Below are 20,313 nucleotides of genomic sequence, written 5' to 3'. Positions count from 1 at the left end.
ATGGAACACAGAAGCATAGCAAAGCAAAATCATACGGAATGTCCAAGAGTTTATTTTACAAGTAACTACAACTTTTTTTAAAGTTACTGTTGTTAAGTGCCATCGAGTTGGTTTTGACTCATAGCAATCCTTTATAGGATCTCCAAAAAGTAGCTTACGGTTTGCAGTCCAGTGCTGATCCTATACTGCTAGACCAGGAGTTCTTAGTTAATGTTAGAAAGGACAAAATGTTAGGTTCAAATTAGAGAAAACTGGTTATCTGGGTATGTATAGATAATTGAAAATATCCAAGGAAATCCTTTCTCACAATCCATAGATGTTATTAATTCAACAAATAATTACTTTGTCTCTATTAAGTTGTAATTTCTAGGAGTACAATTACTGTTGTCATTGTTGTTGTTAAGAGACATAGAGTCAATTCCGAGTCATAGCAACCCTGTATGGGGTTTCCAATGAGCAGCTGGTGAGTTTGAACCACCAATCTTGTGGTTCAAAACGACCTTGCAGTCTAGTGCTTTTTCTAACAGTGCCATACCAGGAGTATAATAGAATGCAACAATAACATAAATAGTTTCTGGCTTCATGAAATAAATTAAGAAGTATTAATGATATAATCACAAAAGCACAAAAGTATAAAATTTCAATCATGTTAAGGTGACATTTTATTTTGTATTTTTAGAAATTCAGAAAACGGGACTTGATGTTTCATAAATTTTCATATTAAGACCACAAATAAAAGACAATCTTCATTTCCTTTGGAACCAGTGATAAAACACTGTAACACTCAAGTTTTGATTGAATATTCAAATCAGCAATCTCTAGCTGGTTTTATGATAGTCACATACTGCAAATTCTGAGGCAAGAAAGTACTTTGTGAATGCATTCAACAGCACAACTACATAAAGTCAACCTTAATGTACATATAACTTCTAAGATTCCTAGTGTGGCGCCATAGGATAAGCACTTGCCTGCAAACCACAAGGTCAGTGCCACAAATCTGTGAACTTTTCCTCAGAAACCCTGTACAGGAACCTTATGAGTCACAATCAGTTCTATGGCACTTAGCAAAAACAAAATACATAGCTCCTAATATTACTATGTGAGTCATTTCACATACTAAAACACACCCAAGAGATAGAGAAAGCACCTGAAAGTTTTAAGGGAAGGTGGAAGCAGGGCCAGAGGGTAGACTAGGCAGAAAGACTGTATGAACCTTTGGCAGCAAGGACACAGGAAACCGGATGAGACAGATGCAAAGGATGGTCCTCTAAACCTGAGCTTCAGATGAAGGGGCAGAGAAATGGATCAATGCTTACAGGGAGACAGCACTGGCCACACACAGCAAGACAGGACATGACCAAAGAGCTGTGGCGATTAATGAGATCTGCCACAGACATCCTGAGCGTTTGTGAATGGCTTCAGAGAAAACAAAACATATTCGCATTGCAGAAGCCTACTAGGGGCTCACAGACACAAAGCTTTAGTTCCTCACACTCCCCTGGTGACCGGAGAAGAGGATTGTCTCCACCAGCCTACAACCCAAAGAAAGTTCCTGATTTTCAAGTGGACATCTGCTGTTGAGATGGACGCTGAGGTTGAGAGCCCCTGTGGAGATGAAAGGAACTATTTGTAATAACCCCACTTGGGTAGGTCCTGCTCCGAATCTGCAAAGTTAGTCCTGGCTACCACTGGATTCGCTTTCACTAGAATTGGCTGAATGGACGTATGGGGTAGAGAAGAGGCGGAAATTTTTTTTTTTTTAATTAAGACTGGTTATCTGTGTGGCTGGACAGATGCAGTGGAATCATCTTGAACTTTTTAGGCAAATGTGAAGGAAAGAGGAAAGCAGACAATGCAGAGACATACTGCTTATTGGTGGCGAGAAAGCAGTAGTCACTTTTGTTTTTGAATTCTTCTTTCTTCATTACTATTTAAATTTTTCGCTGTTGTTTACTCGTTTATTTGTTTGCTTTCCTTCTTTCTTGTGGGTGTGCTTTCTCTTCTTGCCTCATCCAACAGGAGACAGCAAGTACAGCCAGACACCCCAGCCACAGCCTTAGCCTCTACAACCCCCCCAGTTGGGCTAGAGTCAATACTGGCTGTTGTATATTGGATCAACAACAATAACCAATGTAAGGTAAATACAACCTGAACTAAATTGCATGAACAGCGAACACAGAATGGCACACAAACCCATCTCTTGGTCACACCCACCAGAAATCTGTTAGTGAGTGCATAAGAATACACCAACATTCATTCATCAACTTAATACAACTACAACAACACCACAATACCTTGAGAGCAGCAGACAATTTCTGTGCACATAAAGAAAGAAGACAGAGCAGGTCAAATGACTAAGAGGAAGAGCTAGGAAATGTTTTTGAGGAAAAAGAGGTGCTGGAACTATCTGAAAAAGAACTCAGGAGAATTTTTATTTAGGCACCTCCAAATGATTGACAGAAAGGTATAGGAAAAGAAGGAGCAATTCCCAGACAAAAGGAAAGGAGAACACTTCAGAGGAGACCATTCAGGGAGTAAAAGCAGGACACACGCAAGAAGGAAGGTATACTCCTGAGACAGCTAAATAGGCAGATAAAGACCAAACACCCAACACCCAAGCCTAGGACAAAAGCCCAAAGGCTCTGACTTCCTCATGAAAAGACATCAGAAAGGACAACAGCTCTTTGACTCAGAAGACTACAAGAGGGCCAAAGTCAAGACAAAGAACAAGCAGCTGCCAAGTGTAGGAAAAGACAAGAACCTGGTGCCACAGATTCTGCCCCAGAGACAGTCCTTGCTTGTCACCAGCAAGCTTACAGGTGGCTAAGCTGAATGATGTGGCTCAGGACCCCCACCATACCTGAGGTGCTGCCCTCCTCAGTCCTGTGTTAACTCCTACCCCTCCTTGTTTTGGCAGACAGGGGTCAGGAAGTGGCTTGGGCGTAGGCTGGTGAGGCAGATGCCCCTGTATCACTGTCCTAGAGCATGGAGCAACTTTGACGAAGCACCAATACCTTGAACCGAATTTGCTTTACCTTTTCCCAAATAACTTGGGAGAAATTTCAATGAAATCCTGGGGTCGGGTTGTGAGGGTAGGCAGGGTGAGGGATGTGAGGGAATGTGAATTAGGGCTTGGAATAGATAGAAACATTCCAATCTTCCTTCTTAACCATGTGTGAAGGGTATCAGGGAGGAAGTGGCGTGCCCTGAAGATGAATGGTTCCAATTCAGCACTGTAGAAAAAGCCACTTTGGCTTGGATATGGCTGGGGAAGAAACTGTCCATCTAACTGTGACAGATGCAAACAGCACCTCTGGTTCTGCAGAGCAAACTGAGAATCAATGTTAACTGTTCATGCAAACGTGCTGTGTGTCCTCTTGAACTAAATTGGCTGTAGGTAGGAGGGTAGTGAGTGTGGGGAATGGTGGTCTTGAGTGTGGGGAGCTCTATGGAGCCCAGAAGCTTTGGCTTCAATATTAAAAAAAAAAAAAAAAAAACCCACAAAGAAGCAGGGGGAATGCAAAAAACTAACTCAAGGGAGTCCTTTGAACTGAGAACCAACAACAGCAGACAACAAGCAGAGACTGACATGCACGGCAACACCATCCACAATTCAATCCAGGTATATAAGTATTCAGAGTTAATCAAATACAAACCTGGAATTAGGAAATCAGAGTTATCAATCTATATAATGAAGGCAACTACAATTACAAAGCAAGAGGAAGAAATACAGTGGCAGAATTCTAAATAGCAACAAGGAATTCATGAAGATTTAAAGATAAAACTGTCTTAAAATGGGGAAGAAATTAATGAAGTATAGGGTAAACTCAAAAAACCTAATAAACCTTCACATCAAATCAAGAAAAGGAAAATTCATTAAGATTTATAAACATTAAAACTATGAAGAAACTGACAAGAAAAACCACACACAAAAAATGAAATCAGCACAGGAAAACATGCAGAACTAAGAAACTAACAGTACCACAAAAAACACACAAGAAAATGACTGCAATCAAGTCATACCTATTGATAATTACATGGAGTGTAAATGGATTAAATGCACCAGGCAAGAGACACAGTAGTAGTAGAATGGATAAGAAAACAGGATCCTTCTATATACTGTCTACAAGAGACACATCTTACACTCAAAGACAAACACAGATTAAATATGAAAGGATAGAAAAATTATTATCAATAGCAATAAAAAATGAACAGGAGTGGCAATATTAATCTGATAGAACAGACACTAAAGCAAAAATAAACATAAGAGATAAGGAAGGACATTATTTAATGATTCAAGGATCATCATACTTGGTTAAGTGAAGGATCAGTGAAAAAGAGGAAGACCCCCAACGAAATGGATTGGTACAGTGGCAGCAAAAATGGGCTCAAGAGCAGCAATGATTATGAGGTTGGCACAGGTCTGGGAGTGTTTCATTCTGTTGTACATACAGTAGCACTGAGTCGGTACACACTTGACAGAACCTAACAACAACAATAAAGGACCAACTAAACAAGAGAACATAACCATAATATGCTCCCAACAAAAGAGCCTCAAAATATATAAATCAAATTCTAATAGAATTGAAGAAAGAAATAGACAACTCTACAATAATAATGTTGTTGTTAAGTGTCTTCAATTCAGTTCCAATCATAGCGACCCTGAAAGTGTTTCCAAGGAGCGGCTGGTGACTTTGAACCAACTGTGCAGTTTAATGCTTAGTTAGCTACACCAGAACTCCACAATAATGGTAGGAAATTTTAATACACCACTTTTGAAAAATAACAGAAAAACTTGACAGAAACTGAAAAAAGACTGAGAGGAACTAAACAACACAATCAATCAACTTGACCTCACAGATTTACACAAAGCACTCAGTCCAACAACAGCACAATATACATTATTTTTCATTATACATGGAAACTCTCCAGAATAGGCCATATGTTAGTCCACAAAGCAAGTTTCAATAAATTTTAAAATGTTAAAACACTATAAACCATCTTCTCAAATCACAATGCTATAAAATTACAATTCAACAATAGGAAAACCAAGGAAACACAACCAAATACAGCACCAATGGACTAAAGTGTGGCAACAGTGGTGATGTTGGCCCAGGACTGGCAGTGCATAAGGTCGCTATGGGTCGGTACCGACTCGATGGCACCTAACAACAAAACCTAAATCAACACAGAGTGAAGTAAAAACCTGGAATACATCTGAGTTAAAAGATGAAACTCATGAGGTCATTTAAAAACTCTCAACAAAAAAAAAAAAACCCAGGTAGCTTTATTGATGTATTTTACCAAACATCCCAAGAAGAGCTGACACCAATTTTACTATTCCAGAATAGAGGAAAGGATAGGAAAGTCGTGAATATATTTTATGAAGCAAGCATAGCCCTTATACCAAAACTAGGAAAGGTGACCACTAAAACAAAAATTATAGACAAATGTCCCTCATGAACATGCTGTTGTTGTCATCGAGTTAGCACCAACTCACAGCAACTCTATGCACAACAAAATGAAACGCTGCCCAGTCCCGTGGCAACCACACAATCATTGCTAAGCCTGAACCCACTGCTGCCGCTACTGTGCTAATGCATCTCGTTGGGTGTCTTCCTCTTTTTCTCTGATCCTCCACTTCATTGAACATGATAGACTTCATCAGGGACTAGTCCCTCCTGATAATATGTCCAAAGTTTAAGAGTCAAAGTCTGGCCATCCTGGCTTCCAAGGAGAATTCTGGACTGTATATCTTCTAACATTTATCAATTTGTTCTATTGGCACATCATGGTACTTTCGGATGCACCAATTCTTCTATGATCTTCCTTATTCACTGTCCAACTTTCACATGCATATGAGATTATTGAAAACAACATGGCTTGGTAAGGCACACTTTAGTCCTCAAACTGACATGTTTGCTCTTCAACACTTTAAAGCGATCCTGTGCAACAGATTTGCCAAATGTAATACATCATTTAATTTCTTGACTGTTGCTGCCATGAATGTTGATGGTTGATCCAAGGAAAATGAAGTCTTTGACAACTTCAATTTTTCTCTATTCATATGGATGTTGTTTACTGTTCCAGTAGTGAGGACTTCTGTTTTCTTTACATTGAGAGACAATCCATACTAAAGACTGTGGTCTTTGCTCTTCATCAATAAGTATTTTTGAGTCCTCTCACTTTCAGGAAACAAGGTTAGAATAATAGAACAAGTGATAATTACTCTCCAGGACTCTGAGAAAAGAAGACCTAGACTGTGCCCAGCTACAAATATCAACAGCTCTGAATGGGATCACATTAAAGGGTCCTAGATAGAGAGGAAAAATATTTGCTCTTTGGAAACCCTTTACAAGGTTGCTGTGCGTTGGAACCTACTTTATGACACTTAACAACAGCAACAATTCAGAAAAGAGAGTCATTGGGTGGCACAGATGGTTAAGTTCTGGACTATTAATCGAAAAGTTTGATGGTTCTAATTCCCCCAGACACCTTGGACAAAGGCCTGGAGACTTGTTCCCGAAAGTCCCAGCCCTGAAAGCACTATGGAGTAGACCAAGGGTTCACCGTGATTGATCATCAGCTCAGTAACAATGAGCTTTTATACACTACCTACACCAGGTGCTACAGTCCACACTTCTGTCTTTCATTTGTCCAAATGTTATTTTTCAAAATCATTTTCTTAGAAATTATCATTTTCATTAATAGAGTTAACATCTAATTTTGTGCAATTTTTAGAACAATTTTTCATGAAAATAGCTTTTATCATATACCAATATTAGGGATACAAATCTGAATTTATTCTCAGAAACCACCAAACCAGACAGTCTAAGGCTATTGCCTTGTATGCACTTCTCCAAAACACTGACATTGACGAACATTTCTACATAGCTGAATTCCTCACTCAATAAAATAACAAATTATTGGATTCGTATGTCTGTTGCTGCTGTTTTGAGGTGCTGTCAAGTTGGTCCTGAGTCATAGTGACCCTTTGTACAACAGAAATAAGCACTACCCTAATGTATAACCCAAGCCATGGTATTTTCAATAACCTCATATGCATGCGAAAGGTGGAGAGTGAATAAGGAAGACCGTAGAAGAATGATGGTTTTGAGTTATGCTGCTGGAGGAGAATATTGAAAGTGCCATGGGCTGCCAAAAGAACCAATAGATCTGTTTTGGAAGAAGTGCAGCAGCCAGAGTGCTCCTTGGAGACCAGGATGGCCAACTTTCGTCTCTCATACTTCGGACATATTGTCAGGAGGGACCAGTTGCTGGAGAAGGATATCATGTTTGGTAAGGTGGAGGGTCACAGAAAAAGAGAAAGACTCCCAACGAGATGGATTGTCCAAGTGGCTTGAGTTGATGGACTCAAGCATGGCAACAGTAATGAGGTTGGACCAGGATCAGGTAGTGTTTCGTTCTGCTGTGCATGAGGTTGCTATGAGTCGGTACTGACTTGATGGCACCTAACAACAATAACAACAATGTATAAGAGGAGTGCTGGTGTGGTGATGTGGTCTAAAGTGTCAGACTGCAAAGTCATTTGAGCAGCAAGGGCAGTGCTTCAAGCTCACCATCTGCTCCTTAGAAACCCTATACAGGGTCGCTATAGGGCAAAACTGACCTGATGGTACTTAACAACAATGTATAAGAGGAGTCTTGGTGTGGCACCACGGGTTAATGCGCTTGTCTGCAAGGTCAGCTTGAACCACAAATTTGACAGTTTAAGCTTATCAGCTCCTCCTCAGAAACCCTATACAAGGTTGCTATGCGACTCAATGGCACTTAATAACAACACTGTGTAAGAGGACAAAGTATCTGCCTAGTCTTGTGCCATTCTCACCACTATTGCTATGCTTAAGGCATTGTTGCCCCCACTGTGTCAGTCCATCTTTTTAAAGGTCTTTCTCTGTCTGAGTCACTCAGAAATACTAAAAATTATGAATGTTGATAGCCAATAATAATTAAATTTATTGATAAAAAAATACAATACAGACCAGAGGCCTTAATTTTAAAATAAAAAATAGATATTACAATAAAATATATAAATAATAACCTTAACACATTAAAATATTTCAATTCATACAAACCTTTAAACCCATCAGGATACACTTCAGACAGAAATTTCGTGCTGATGTCTCCTTTTATGAAGCGTGAGTGGATAATCACCTCTCGAAGTAAAGAAATATTATGTGTAACACCTAAAAATAAAAGGACAACCAATCAAATGGGAGAACAATGAGAACATGAAGCATTCTTATAATCTGGGGAACCTAATGGTCTATGATCTGGAAAGAAACCAGCAACATTACATACCTCCTTAGTTTCAAGTAACAACAAAAATGCACCGGAAATTCAGGGCGCAATAAAATACTAAATATAAACTTTAAAAGTGTGTGATTTCCCAGGAAACTGAATAGGGGAAGTAACCGTCCTTTTAATAAATAATAGTAGAACGGAATACACATTGGGTGGTAGTGGAGTAGGGTGGGTGTGAATGAGGCTCAAAACTAAATCACACCATACATAAAAACTCACACAAAATGCATCCTAAAACTAAATGTTAAACTTAAACCATAAAACTTGTAGAAAAAAAACATGAGAAAAACTGTGATCACAGGTAGGGCAGGCAATAGGTAGTATACAAAAAACATACATGGAAAATAGACAATTAGACTTCAAAATTAAAAACATCTTCTCTTGAAAAGTACAGTTAAGGAAATGACACGACAAGTCATAGACTGAAAGGAAATATTCACAACACACATATTTAACACAGTACTTATAGCTGGAATATATTAGGGAACTTCAAAAAGTTTGTAGAAAAGAAAATAGAATTTTTCCACTAACTTTTGAAGACTCCTTCATATAAAGAACATTTATAATTCACCCCCACCAAAAATAGGGTGAATGCTTTGAATATACACTTCACAAAATAATGTATACACACAGAACAGACAGATGTTCAGCATCATTATTGCTATGGATTGAATTGTGTCCCCCCAATTTATGTGTTATAAATCCTAATGCCTGGTGTGGCATTACTAAGGATCAGAACTGGACTGTAAAACCACAAAGTCAGCAGTAAAAAAATCCACCAGCTTTTCCTCGGAAAACATATATACAGTCACTATGAGTTAGAACCAATAGAAGGCACTTAACAACAATAATGCTTGTGGATACAGTTCGGTTGTGACACTGTGGGATAAAGTACTAGACCACTACATTGGTTTGAGCCACAAGGTCAGCAGTTCAAACTCACCAGCAGCTGCTTGGAAACCCTATCCAGGGTCACTAGGAGTAGGAACTGACTCTATGATACTTAACAATAATATACTTGTGACTATACTCTCATTTGGGGAAAGGATTTTGTTGCTTTAAGGAGCTCTGGTAGCGTAGTGGTTACGAATCGGGCTGTGAACCGCAAGGTCAGCAGTTTGAAACTACTAGCTGCTCCGCGGGAGAAAGATGAGGCGTTCTGCTCCCGTAAAGGTTTACAGCCTTGGAAACCCTGTTCAGGGTCGCTATGGGTCGGAACCGACTCCACGGCACATAACAACAACAACAATGAAGACATATCCATGTAGAAGGTATTTGAAATGAACAAATCATTGGTTTGGCAGAATTCTATCATGCAATCTCCAGTATCATTTCTCTCACCAAGGCCATATATTCCAAGTACTGATCCTTCTTCTTTGTTTCCAACCTTTGCATTCCAATCACCACTAATGATCAAAACATCTTGATTGCAAGTTTGATCAATTTCAGATTGACAAAGTTGGTAGAATTCATCTAGTTCATCCTCACTGGCTATAGTGGTTGGTGTGTAAATTTGAGTAATAGTAGTATTAACTGGGCTTCCCTGTAGGCACGTGGATATTATCCTATCACAGACAGCATTGTACCTCATGACTGATCTGGATATGTTCTTTTTTACAACAAATGCAACATCATTCCTCTTCGATTTGTCATTCCTGGCATAGTAAACCATGTGGTTGTCAGATTCAAAATAGCCAATACCAGTCCATTTCAGCTCATCAATGCCTAGAATATCCATGTCTATGCATTCTATTTCATTTTTGACAATTTCCAATTTTCCTAGATTTATACTTCATACATTTCATGTTACAATTATAAATAGATGTTTATAGCTGTTTCTCTTCATTTTGAGCTGTGCCCAATCAGCACTGGACCAATAAACAACATTCTTATCAATGGAGAAAATACTGAAGCTGTCAAGGACTTCATTCTTCTTGGATCAACCATCAACACTCATGGAAGCAGCAGTCAAGAAATCAAATGACGTATTGCATTAGGCAAATCTGCGGCACAAGACCTTTTTAAAGTGTTGAAGAGCAAAGATGTCAGACAGAGGACTAAGGTGTGTATGACCCAAACCATAGTATTTTCAATCACCTCATATGCATGTGAAAGCTGGACAGTGAATAAGGATGACCATAGAAGAATTGATGCTTCTAAGTTATGTTGTTGGAGAATATTGAAAGTGCCATGGGCTGCCCAAAGCACCAACAGATCTGTGTTGGAAGAAGTGCAGCCAGAGTGCTCCTTGGAGGCCAGGATGCCCAAACTTTGTCTCTCATACTTCTCACATATTGTCAGGAAGGACCAGTCACTGGAGAAGGTTATCATGTTTGGTACGGTCAGAGGAAAAGTGAAAGACCCCAGAGATATGGAATGACAAAGTGGCAGCATCAATGGGCTGAAGGGAGTCAACAATTATGAGGTTGGCCCAGGACCAGGCAGTGTTTCATTCTGTTGTGCATGGGGCTGCTGAGTCAATACCGACTCGATGGCACCTAACAACAACATCCATGTAGGGTGTGTTTTAAACCAATTACTGCAGAGATATAAAGGAGAAGATTGTATACAGAAGAAGACAGATGTAGGAGAATACTGACACTGCCTGTATTAAGGAAGTAGACCAGCCAACAAGCTCAAGAACTCAAAGATGAACTGAGATAAGGCTTTTCCACCAAAGCAGACAGTGAGAGCCTTCCCCTACAGCTGGTGCACTGACTTTGAACTTCTAGTTTCCTGAACTGTGAAAAAAAAAAAATTCTTTTGTTGAAAGATACCACATGTGGTAGTACTGGTATAGCAGCATTACCAAAAAAAAGGTAACTGTCATCAGTGAAATACAGTGAGATGTTCTTATGCACCGATTTTAGTGGCTCAAAGTTAAAGAACAAATAAAACCTAGCGATGATGAGGATGCACAAAATCAGAATTGTCGCATGCTATAGTAGACTTCTAGTGTGGTGCTGTAGGGTAAGCACTGGACTGCTAACCAAAAGGTTGGTGGTTCAAACCCACTAGCTGCTCCTTGGAAACCCAATACAAGGTCACTATGAGTTGGAACCAACTTGACAACACTCAACAACAGTGGGAAAATAAAATGGCACAACCACTTTGGAACAGTTTGACAGTTTCTTAAAAAGTTAAACATACACTGATCATATAATCCATTCATTTGACTCCTAAGTATTTATCCAAGTTAAACAATAATGCATGTCCATACAAAGACTTGTATACAGAACAGTAGCTTTATTGGCAATAAATTAAAAAAAAAAACAAAAAAACAACCTGAATATCAACCACAACCTTAATGAATTCGCAAAATGTGGTTTTCTGTAGAATGGACTTATACTCCACTATGAAAAGAAATGAATGACTTAATAGGTGTAACAAGGATGAATCTAAAAACAATTATGCTAAATGTGATTGTCACTGAATTGCATATTTATGAGTTGTTGAAACAGTAAGTTTTTTTGTGGTATGTATTTTAGCACAGTAAAAAATAATTATGCTGTGCTAAAGAAGCAAGACAAAAACAATGCATACTGTCTGAATCAATTAATATAAGTTTTGTAAAATACAAATCAACCCACAGTGATAGGGCAGATTCCATGACTGTATGTACACAGGGGATGCAGTCATCACTGATAGATCAAAACTCATCAAATTACACACTTAAAATAGAAATTAAAAGTAACGCGAGTATGCATTTCAAATCCAGAAAAAGAGTAAGTTAGATCAAGCTTTCATATGGTTTTCATATGGTTTGCAGAGTGACTGGAGCAAAGCAGTCTAAACAAATAGAAAAGTTTGCAAATTTTTTCCAGTTTCCGTAACACTCTTCCCTCCCACCACTCATTTTGTAGACGGTTCAAATCTGTACCATTATGCTGCACAAAAATACAAAATCTGGTTTCTGATCTTGCGATTCAGGTCTTATAAAATCCTCATTTTTATAAGAAGAAATAAAGTAAGCAACACATAGATTCTGGAAACATTCAAGTTTAAATATCAGACCTGCCTCTTATCTTGGTAAGATTTTAGTGTCTCCATAGGAAATAGAATGTGTTCTGCATGATTGTCATACTTTTCAAAGGTGATGATGCTTAGTGCAGTGTCAGGCACTTAGAAGGATCATTAGTATCCTTATATATATATATAGACCATAAGTCATTACATAGCTAACACACAGCAGACAAAGGTGTACTGTATCCCAAACCTCAACAGTAGCCTTCCTAACTTCCAGTCTAATGTTCTGTAAGAGTGGAGATCCACAAATCTAACTTTATGCCTATTTCTGTCTGGAGAGTATGTTCATTTTCTAAGGCATAGGTAGGAAAACTATGGCCTGCGGACCAAATCTAGTCTAGTATCTATTTTGGAAATAAAACTTTATTGGAACACACTCATTCTTACATTTTTAATGTAATTCCTGTGACTGTTTTCAAACTATAATTAGGTTGCGCAGCAGTAAAAGAGTCTGTACGGTCCATAAAGATAAAATATTTACTATGCTGACATTTATAAAAAAATGTTTGATTGACAGTATTATTAATGTTGACATCTAGAACAAACTACTCTATATCTATCAGCATTTATTCTACAGTTACGATTAGATATCATGGGAAGGAAAATGACAGCACAAAATATGGTACCAAGTTTGGACAACTTTCAGTAGCGCAGTGGTTACGAATCAGGCTGCTAACCTCAAGGTCGGCAGTTTAAAACTACCAGCGGTTCTGCGGGAGAAAGATGAGAATGATGAGGCTTTCTGCTCCCGTAAAGATTTACAGCCTCAGAAACCCTGCAGAGTCACTATGAGTCGGAACCAACTCCAGGGTACTTAACAATAACAAGTTATAAATTCAGAAAGTTATAAAGAAAAAATTAGTAACAGAGTGTGGGCTAGGAACAAACCCAACCAATCAGACTCCATTTCCTCAGATTAGTTTACAGCTGGACAAAACAAACTGACTTTTCTCTAGAACAGAGAATGTAAGTTAAAGTGATGTATCCAACTTCTATCTCACCTTCTTTAAAGAAAAATGTTTGCCTAAACTTCCTCTTTTCTTCTTCCTATGGACTTTATGATGTGACAAGAATTTAGCTTTGACAATGCAGAAATAGAGTTAACAAGATAAAATGTTTCATGAATAATCTCATGAAGCAGGGTTGGTCCATCAATATAAATCAGTTGGACTACTACATTACAAGTAGAAAAACTTCTACCTGATTTTTACCTCTGTATTTGGGAGTCTTTCTTACAATAGCTTCCCTGGTACCCTAACTAAACATGTATGGGTGTCTTAATTATCTAAGACTGCTGTTAACAGTGACACCACAAGTGGATGGCTGCAACAAACAGGTATCTATTCTCTCATAGGTTAGGAGGCTAGAAGTCCAAATCCTGGAAACCAACTCTATGGGAAGGCTTTCTCTGACAGTTATGGGGAAAAAGATCTTGGTCACTCTTTAACATCCACCAGTCTAGCCTTCCTTGGAGATCTCCATGTGTCTTGGCATCAATCATTTCCTGGATCTAGGAGGTTCTAAGGAAACAGACTCTGGGTCCAAAGGATTCCTGGCTCTGCTTTCTTGGTGGTAGTCAAGTCCCTCTGCCTCTGCTCACTTCTCTTTCCTTTATTTCTTTAACACAAGAGATGGAACAGGTCACACCCCAGGGGAACTCCTTACATTCAGTCAGGGTTGTGACTTGTATCTCATCCTATACCACTTAAAAGGGATTGGCTAGTGACAACAGATACACTATGGAGGATAATTACACCAATACACAGCTGCCAAATTATACTGCTGAATAACTGCCAAACCACTGAGAATCACGGCCCCACCAGTTTGACACAAATTTTGGGGAGAACACAATGCAATCCATGATAATGGAAGAGATGGAGGGATAAATCTTCATGATTTCCCACCACTAAGTTAACCAACGTAAATAGCTTAATACATCCTCCTACTTATTTTTTCTAGGAATTTCTTTATACTAGATCACATTGTTGTTAAGTGCCATTGCGTCGGTTCTGACTCCTATTGACCCTGTATAGGGTTTCCAAGGAGCAGCTGGTGAGTTTGAAACACCAACCTTATGGTTCAAACTGACCTTGCAGTCCATTGCTTTATCCCACAGTGTCATACCACTAACATACAATAAGCTCTGAGCATCTCTGCTCCTCACTTAAAGTGATATGATGTTCCAACGTTTTTACAAGAACCAATTTTCAATCTACTCAAACTACCTCTAAACACTTAGAGAAAGACCTAAAATTCAAATACTAACACTATTCTGTTGTTGTTTTTGTTGTTGTTACGTGCTATTGATCTGGTCCTGACTCATAGTGACCCTGTATAAGGTTTCTGATGAGTAGCTGGTAGGTTTGAACTTGAAGTTCACAGTCCAATGCTGATCAGCACTGATACAGCACCATTCCAGGGGTGATACAAATATTAAATGGACGATATGGATAAATATCTCCAATAATATATGCCCAAAACATACGTAAAATTATCTCAACCTTGCTCTGCAAGTGATGACCCAGCCCACATTCAATAAATAATTGTGTCTTAAAATTTCTGTAATTAAATACATTTCTATGAGAAAAGACATTTTTGATGGTGTTACTACACCTAACGAGAATGTGGCATTACCCTTAAATTTTCATTTATACTGTTGTGCCATCAAATTGATTCTGACTCACAGTGACACTGTATAGGGTTCCTGAGGAGTGTTTGGCACGTTTGAACAACCAACTGTGGTGTCAGCAGTATAGTGCTTATCCAACAGTGCCACACTAGAACTCCTAGTTTTATATTTGTTGTTCATAGCAACTCTGTATAAGGATTACAAGGAGCAGATGGTACGTTTGAACCACTGACCTTGAGGCTAGCAGTCCAGCGCTTATCCTACAGTGCCACACCAGAGCTTCATTATATCATAACTAAATTAGGATAAATGAAAATGAAGAATAATTGAAGGCAATATACTACACTACATACATACTAGGTAGGAAAAATTGAAGCTAAGATTCCTTCGTAGAGATTAAAGGAGTTCAGGTATTGTAGTGGGCTACAAGTTGGGCTGTTAGTCACAAAGGCAGCAATTAGAATCGACCAGTTCCTTAACAGAAGATGAGCCTTTCTGCTCCTGTAAAGATTTACAGTCTCAGAAACCCTCTATAGGGTAGCTACGAGATGAGGTATCTTTAAACTCAGGCAGGATATGTTCAAGGTCATATATTGACTCTTGTAGACTTGTTTTGATTCCTGGTGTGGTGCTGTGGGATAAAGCACTGGACCACAAGGTCAGTTTGAGCCACAAAGTCGGAGGTTCAAACTCACCAGCCACTCCCTGGAAATCCTATACAGAGTCACTATGAGTCAGAATCGATTCAACGGCACTTAACAACAGAATTGCTTTTAATTTTCTTCAGCGTTAGCCTGAACTTGCATATGACCAATTGATCCGTTTCCAGTCTGTCCCTGACCTTATTTTGACTGTGATATGGAGCTTTTCCACCATCTCTTCCCACAGATGTAGACAATTTGATTTCTATGTATTTCATATCATTCAATCTACGTGTACAGTCGTTTTTACTGTTATTTTAAAAAGGTATTTGCATTGAAGAAGTCTTTGGTCTTTCAAAATTCTATCATGAAATCTCCAGCATCACTTCTATAACCAAGGCCATATTTCCAATGACTGATCCTTCCTCTTTGTTTCCAATCTTTGCGTTCCAATTATCAATACATTTCAATTAAATATCTGATCAATTCCAGACTGTAAAAGTTGGTAGAATTCTTCAATTTCATCATAGCGGTTGGGGTGTAAATTTGAATAATAGTTGAATTAACTAATCTTCCTTAACTATTGTTAAGTGCCATTGAGTCAGTTCTGACCCATAACAACCCTGCACAGTGTTTCTCAGGAGCAACTGGCGAACCTGAACTGCCTACCTTGTGGTTCAAACTGACTTTGAAGTCCAGCGCATTAATCCACAGTGCCACAGCACGACTTGGAGTCTATATTACAGGTGTATGGACATCAACCTATCACAGACCGCGATGTACTTCAAGATAGATCTTGAAATGCTTTTTTATGATGAATGTGACTTTTTAATGATGTCACTCCCAGCATAGTAAAACACGTGATTTTCAGATTCAAAATGTCTAATACCAGTCCATTTCAACTCATTAATGCCTAGTATACTGACGTTTATGCATTCCATTTCATTTTTGACAACATCCATTTTTCCTAGATTCATACTTCTAACATTCCACATTTTGGTTATTAATGGATGTTCACAGCTGTTTCTCCACATTTTGTATTGTGCCTCATCAGCAAATGAAGGTCCCGAGGGCTTTAACTCTATTCACGTCATCACGGTCAACTCTCCTTTGAGGAGGCAGCTCTTTCCCAGTCGTATTTTGAGTACCTTCCAACCTGAGGGCCTCATTTTCTGGCACTGTATGTGACAATATTCTGGAGTTCTCATTATGTTTCAAAATTCAGTATTTTGATGGTATCTGACAGTGTTCCACAGCTATTTTTATGGTTTCCAGGACTAAATGTTCAAATGTAGACCACCTCTCCTGCCTTTTAGTCTGTTTTAGTCTGAAAGCTCAGCTGAAACCTGTCCACCATGGGTAATTCTGCTGGTATTTAAAATACCAGTGGCATAGCTTCTAGATCACAGCAACACACAAGTCATCACAGTACAGCAAACTGACACACAAGTGGTGGACAGAAGCACTGGGTAGATTCAGACCACCAATCTTAAATTAGCAGCTGATCACAAATTGCATGTGCCACTGAGAGAGGCCAGATACATTTATTTCAGGAATCACTTCAGGATTATATATGGGAAAAGAATTAGAGAGGGCAACACTGAAGATATGAAAACCAGCTGAAAATTTCTGTAGATATGCTGCAAAATGACAGATTGGCCCACAGCCAGGAAGTTCACAATAAAGATGGGGAAAAGCAGCTTTAATTAGAAAGTTACTTAGGAGGTCAAGAGGACTCAGAGATTCATTGATTATAAAGAATGAAGGAGACAAGTTGAGCATAACACCCAAATTTCTTGCTGTGAAACATGATGCTGTTGTTAAGTGCCAGTGAGTCGATTCTGACACACAGTGACCCTGTATAGGGTTTCCAAGGAGTGACTGGTGAGCTTGAACTGCTGATCTTGCAATTCAAATGACTTTGCAGTCTGGCTCATTAACCCACAGTGCCACACCTGGACTCCCTGAAACATGATAGAAGATGCCACTTTCAGACACATGAACCAGGTTAGAGACAAAAATATCATTCATTTTAGGTAAGTTTATTTTGAGATGCCAGTGAGACAATTAATTGAAGATCTCTAAAAGACTGGTTCAAGAAACTGGTCCAATTAGAATGCATGCATCAGAAAATCATTTTTAAACCCATAGATGAACCATGATAAACTCCAAAACAAAGAAATGCTAAATAAAATTAAAATATGCAAATGTTTCATGTATAGTGATCACTGAAGCTTTGAAAAGAGTAAGATCTTAAGAGAGAAGTGGTAGAGAAGGAAAGTTAGAAAACCAGATTTAGCAGCTTTATTTTAAAAATAACAAAAAACAAAAAAAAGATGATCTTAATGTAGAAATTTCTAGTTCAGAATATTTTCTTTTATAAAAACTGGAATGTTTGGATTAGGCTTACAGGTTAAGATGGTGGCATACGTAGACACATGATCAAAAGTTCTGCAACAAAGACATGGGAGACAAAATGAAACAGATACAGATGATAGTCCTGGAACCCTGAGCTTCAGAAGACAGGACAGACAGATGGACAAAGTGCCGACTAGAGAAGTAGCAGTGAGAGAAAAGAAAAACAAGTAGACTGTATGCTTTCCTGGAATGGCAGTCATCTCGAGCTCTTGCAGGTGGCTAATGATACAGCCCCACCACTCATCTGCGAGTTTGTCGTACATGATGACTTGTGTGTTGCTATGATTCTGGAAACTATGCCACTGGTATTTTAAATACCAGCTGGGTCAACCATGGTGATAAGGTTGGTTGCAGAGGAGCTTCCAGACAAAGTCAAGACTAGGAAGGAAAGACAAGCTACTTCTGAATACTTAAGTCACTGAAAATCTTATGAATAGCAGTGGAACACAGTCAGCACCAGATTAATGAATATTGAAACATGATGAAGAGCACCAGAATATTGTCAGATATAGTGCCAGAAGATGAGCCCCTAGGGTGAGAAGGTACTCAAATTGCAACTGGGGAAGAGCTGCCTCCTCAAATGAGAGCTGACAGTGATCACTCAAATGGAGTAAAGCCCTTGGGACCTTCATTTGCTGATGGGGCACAACTAAAAATGAAGAGAAACAGTGGCTGGTGGGTTTGAACCACTGACCATTTGGTCAGAAGTCCAGTGGTTATCCTACAGCACCATACCAGGACCCCTCTGTAAAGTTTGTTGTTGTTAAATGCCATCGAGGCGATACCAACCCACAGAGACCCTGCATAGGGTTTCCAAGGAGCAGCTAGTGAGCTTGAACCATCAACCATGCAGTTCATACGACTTTGCAGTCTGATGCATTAGCCAACATTGCCACACCAAGACTCCTCTTATACATTGTTGTTTTTGTTATGTGCCATGAAGTCGGTTCCGACTCATAGCGACCCTGTACAGGGTTTTGGAGGCTGTAAATCTCTACGGAGCAGAAAGCATCATCTTTCTCCCATGGAACAGCTGGTAGTTTCCAACTGCTGACCCTAAAGTGAGCAGCCCGATTCGTAACCACTATGCTACCAGATCCCATACATCAGGGTAGTGTTTATTTCTGTTATACATACGGTCACTATGTGTCAGGCCCATAAAGTAAAGTTTACAGCCTTGGAAATCCCCTGATGCTGTCGTACCGTGTCCAATAGGGTCACTATGAGCAGGACTCAACTCAACTGAGTTTCTGTTTTGTTGTTGTTGTTTTTTTTTTTTTTTTGAGATATTCAAAGTAGAAGAAGGTGCTGCTTATAGGACTTTTGACTCAACGAAACTAAAGGCATATATTAATATGCAAGGGTTTCAAAAAATTGGTGGAAAAACTCGATTATCTTTTCATTCCATTTGTAAGCCCCCTCATAGATACATCTTGATTAAAAGTCATTCAAGTACACAGGTGAAGCATGAAGTTAAAAGAAATGTTTCCATTTGAACAACAGAGATTTTTATCATGCTAAATCATGCTTCAAAAATAAAATTAATATACAAAAATATTTTCTTCTCTATGTTCCATGAATAAAATATCATGCATTACTACGCAAAACGACGTCATTATCTGCTTTTTGTTCCTAAGGACTATATGGTAAAACAACAACAACAAAAGTATAAGCTAAATGCTTCACCTAATAGTTCCAACAACAAATGTGTATTATTTCTAAAGCCAAAACAGGAGAATAATTGGTAAAATTATTTTATACATAAAAGTTCATATAAGTAGAAAAATTAGTCTACCAAAAGAGCTCTTACATATTTAAACATTATCATTTGTCTAGAGTTTCCTTTCCTCCCCACATTCCAGGACAGACAGCCTGCTGATGTGGCTCATTGTTTAAATACTAAATGGGGAGGGAGGTACTTTCTGAGAATTCATGTATAGCTTCAATGTGATTCTTAATCACATACTCATAAAAATGATTCCTAGAAGTTTTAGTTGTGAATTTAAAATGACCTCTGTCAAAGTTCACAAGGTCCCATCTGTACATGAAATCACGACCAGGCCATGGAAGACAGGACCCCTACGAGCAGCTTTCTCCTGACTACCTGCTGGTTCGAAAACACTGGCCATACATGAGCTGCACACACTGCCAGGATCAAACAGAGGCCAAGAGACACGACTTATTTCATGAGGACTTAGAAAATCAACCAAATTTTATTTTTTATTCTAAGGCTCTTTATCGTCACAAAAGCTCACAATCTTCTTTATAAATAAA

The 20,313-nt window shown here is 38.8% G+C and overlaps 1 protein-coding gene and 1 pseudogene across 1 annotated transcript in view; one reads left to right on the top strand and one right to left on the bottom strand.

Moving 5' to 3' along the window:
* Positions 1–20,313, bottom strand: part of PCCA (propionyl CoA carboxylase, alpha polypeptide) — a 605,786-nt gene that overhangs the window by 263,236 nt on the left and 322,237 nt on the right. The window contains exon 17 of the mRNA XM_006846664.1: positions 8,097–8,207. Coding sequence (XP_006846727.1) covers positions 8,097–8,207 — 111 coding nt within the window. The remainder of the gene's footprint in view (positions 1–8,096; positions 8,208–20,313) is intronic.
* Positions 1,614–2,827, top strand: LOC102816193 (annotated as a pseudogene).

The sequence above is a fragment of the Chrysochloris asiatica genome, unplaced genomic scaffold (genome assembly GCF_000296735.1).
Source record: "Chrysochloris asiatica unplaced genomic scaffold, ChrAsi1.0 scaffold00029, whole genome shotgun sequence".
Classification (NCBI taxonomy): Eukaryota; Metazoa; Chordata; class Mammalia; order Afrosoricida; family Chrysochloridae; genus Chrysochloris; species Chrysochloris asiatica.
The sequence above is the reverse complement of the archived record's forward strand: the minus strand, read 5'-3'. Positions and strand labels throughout refer to the sequence as shown.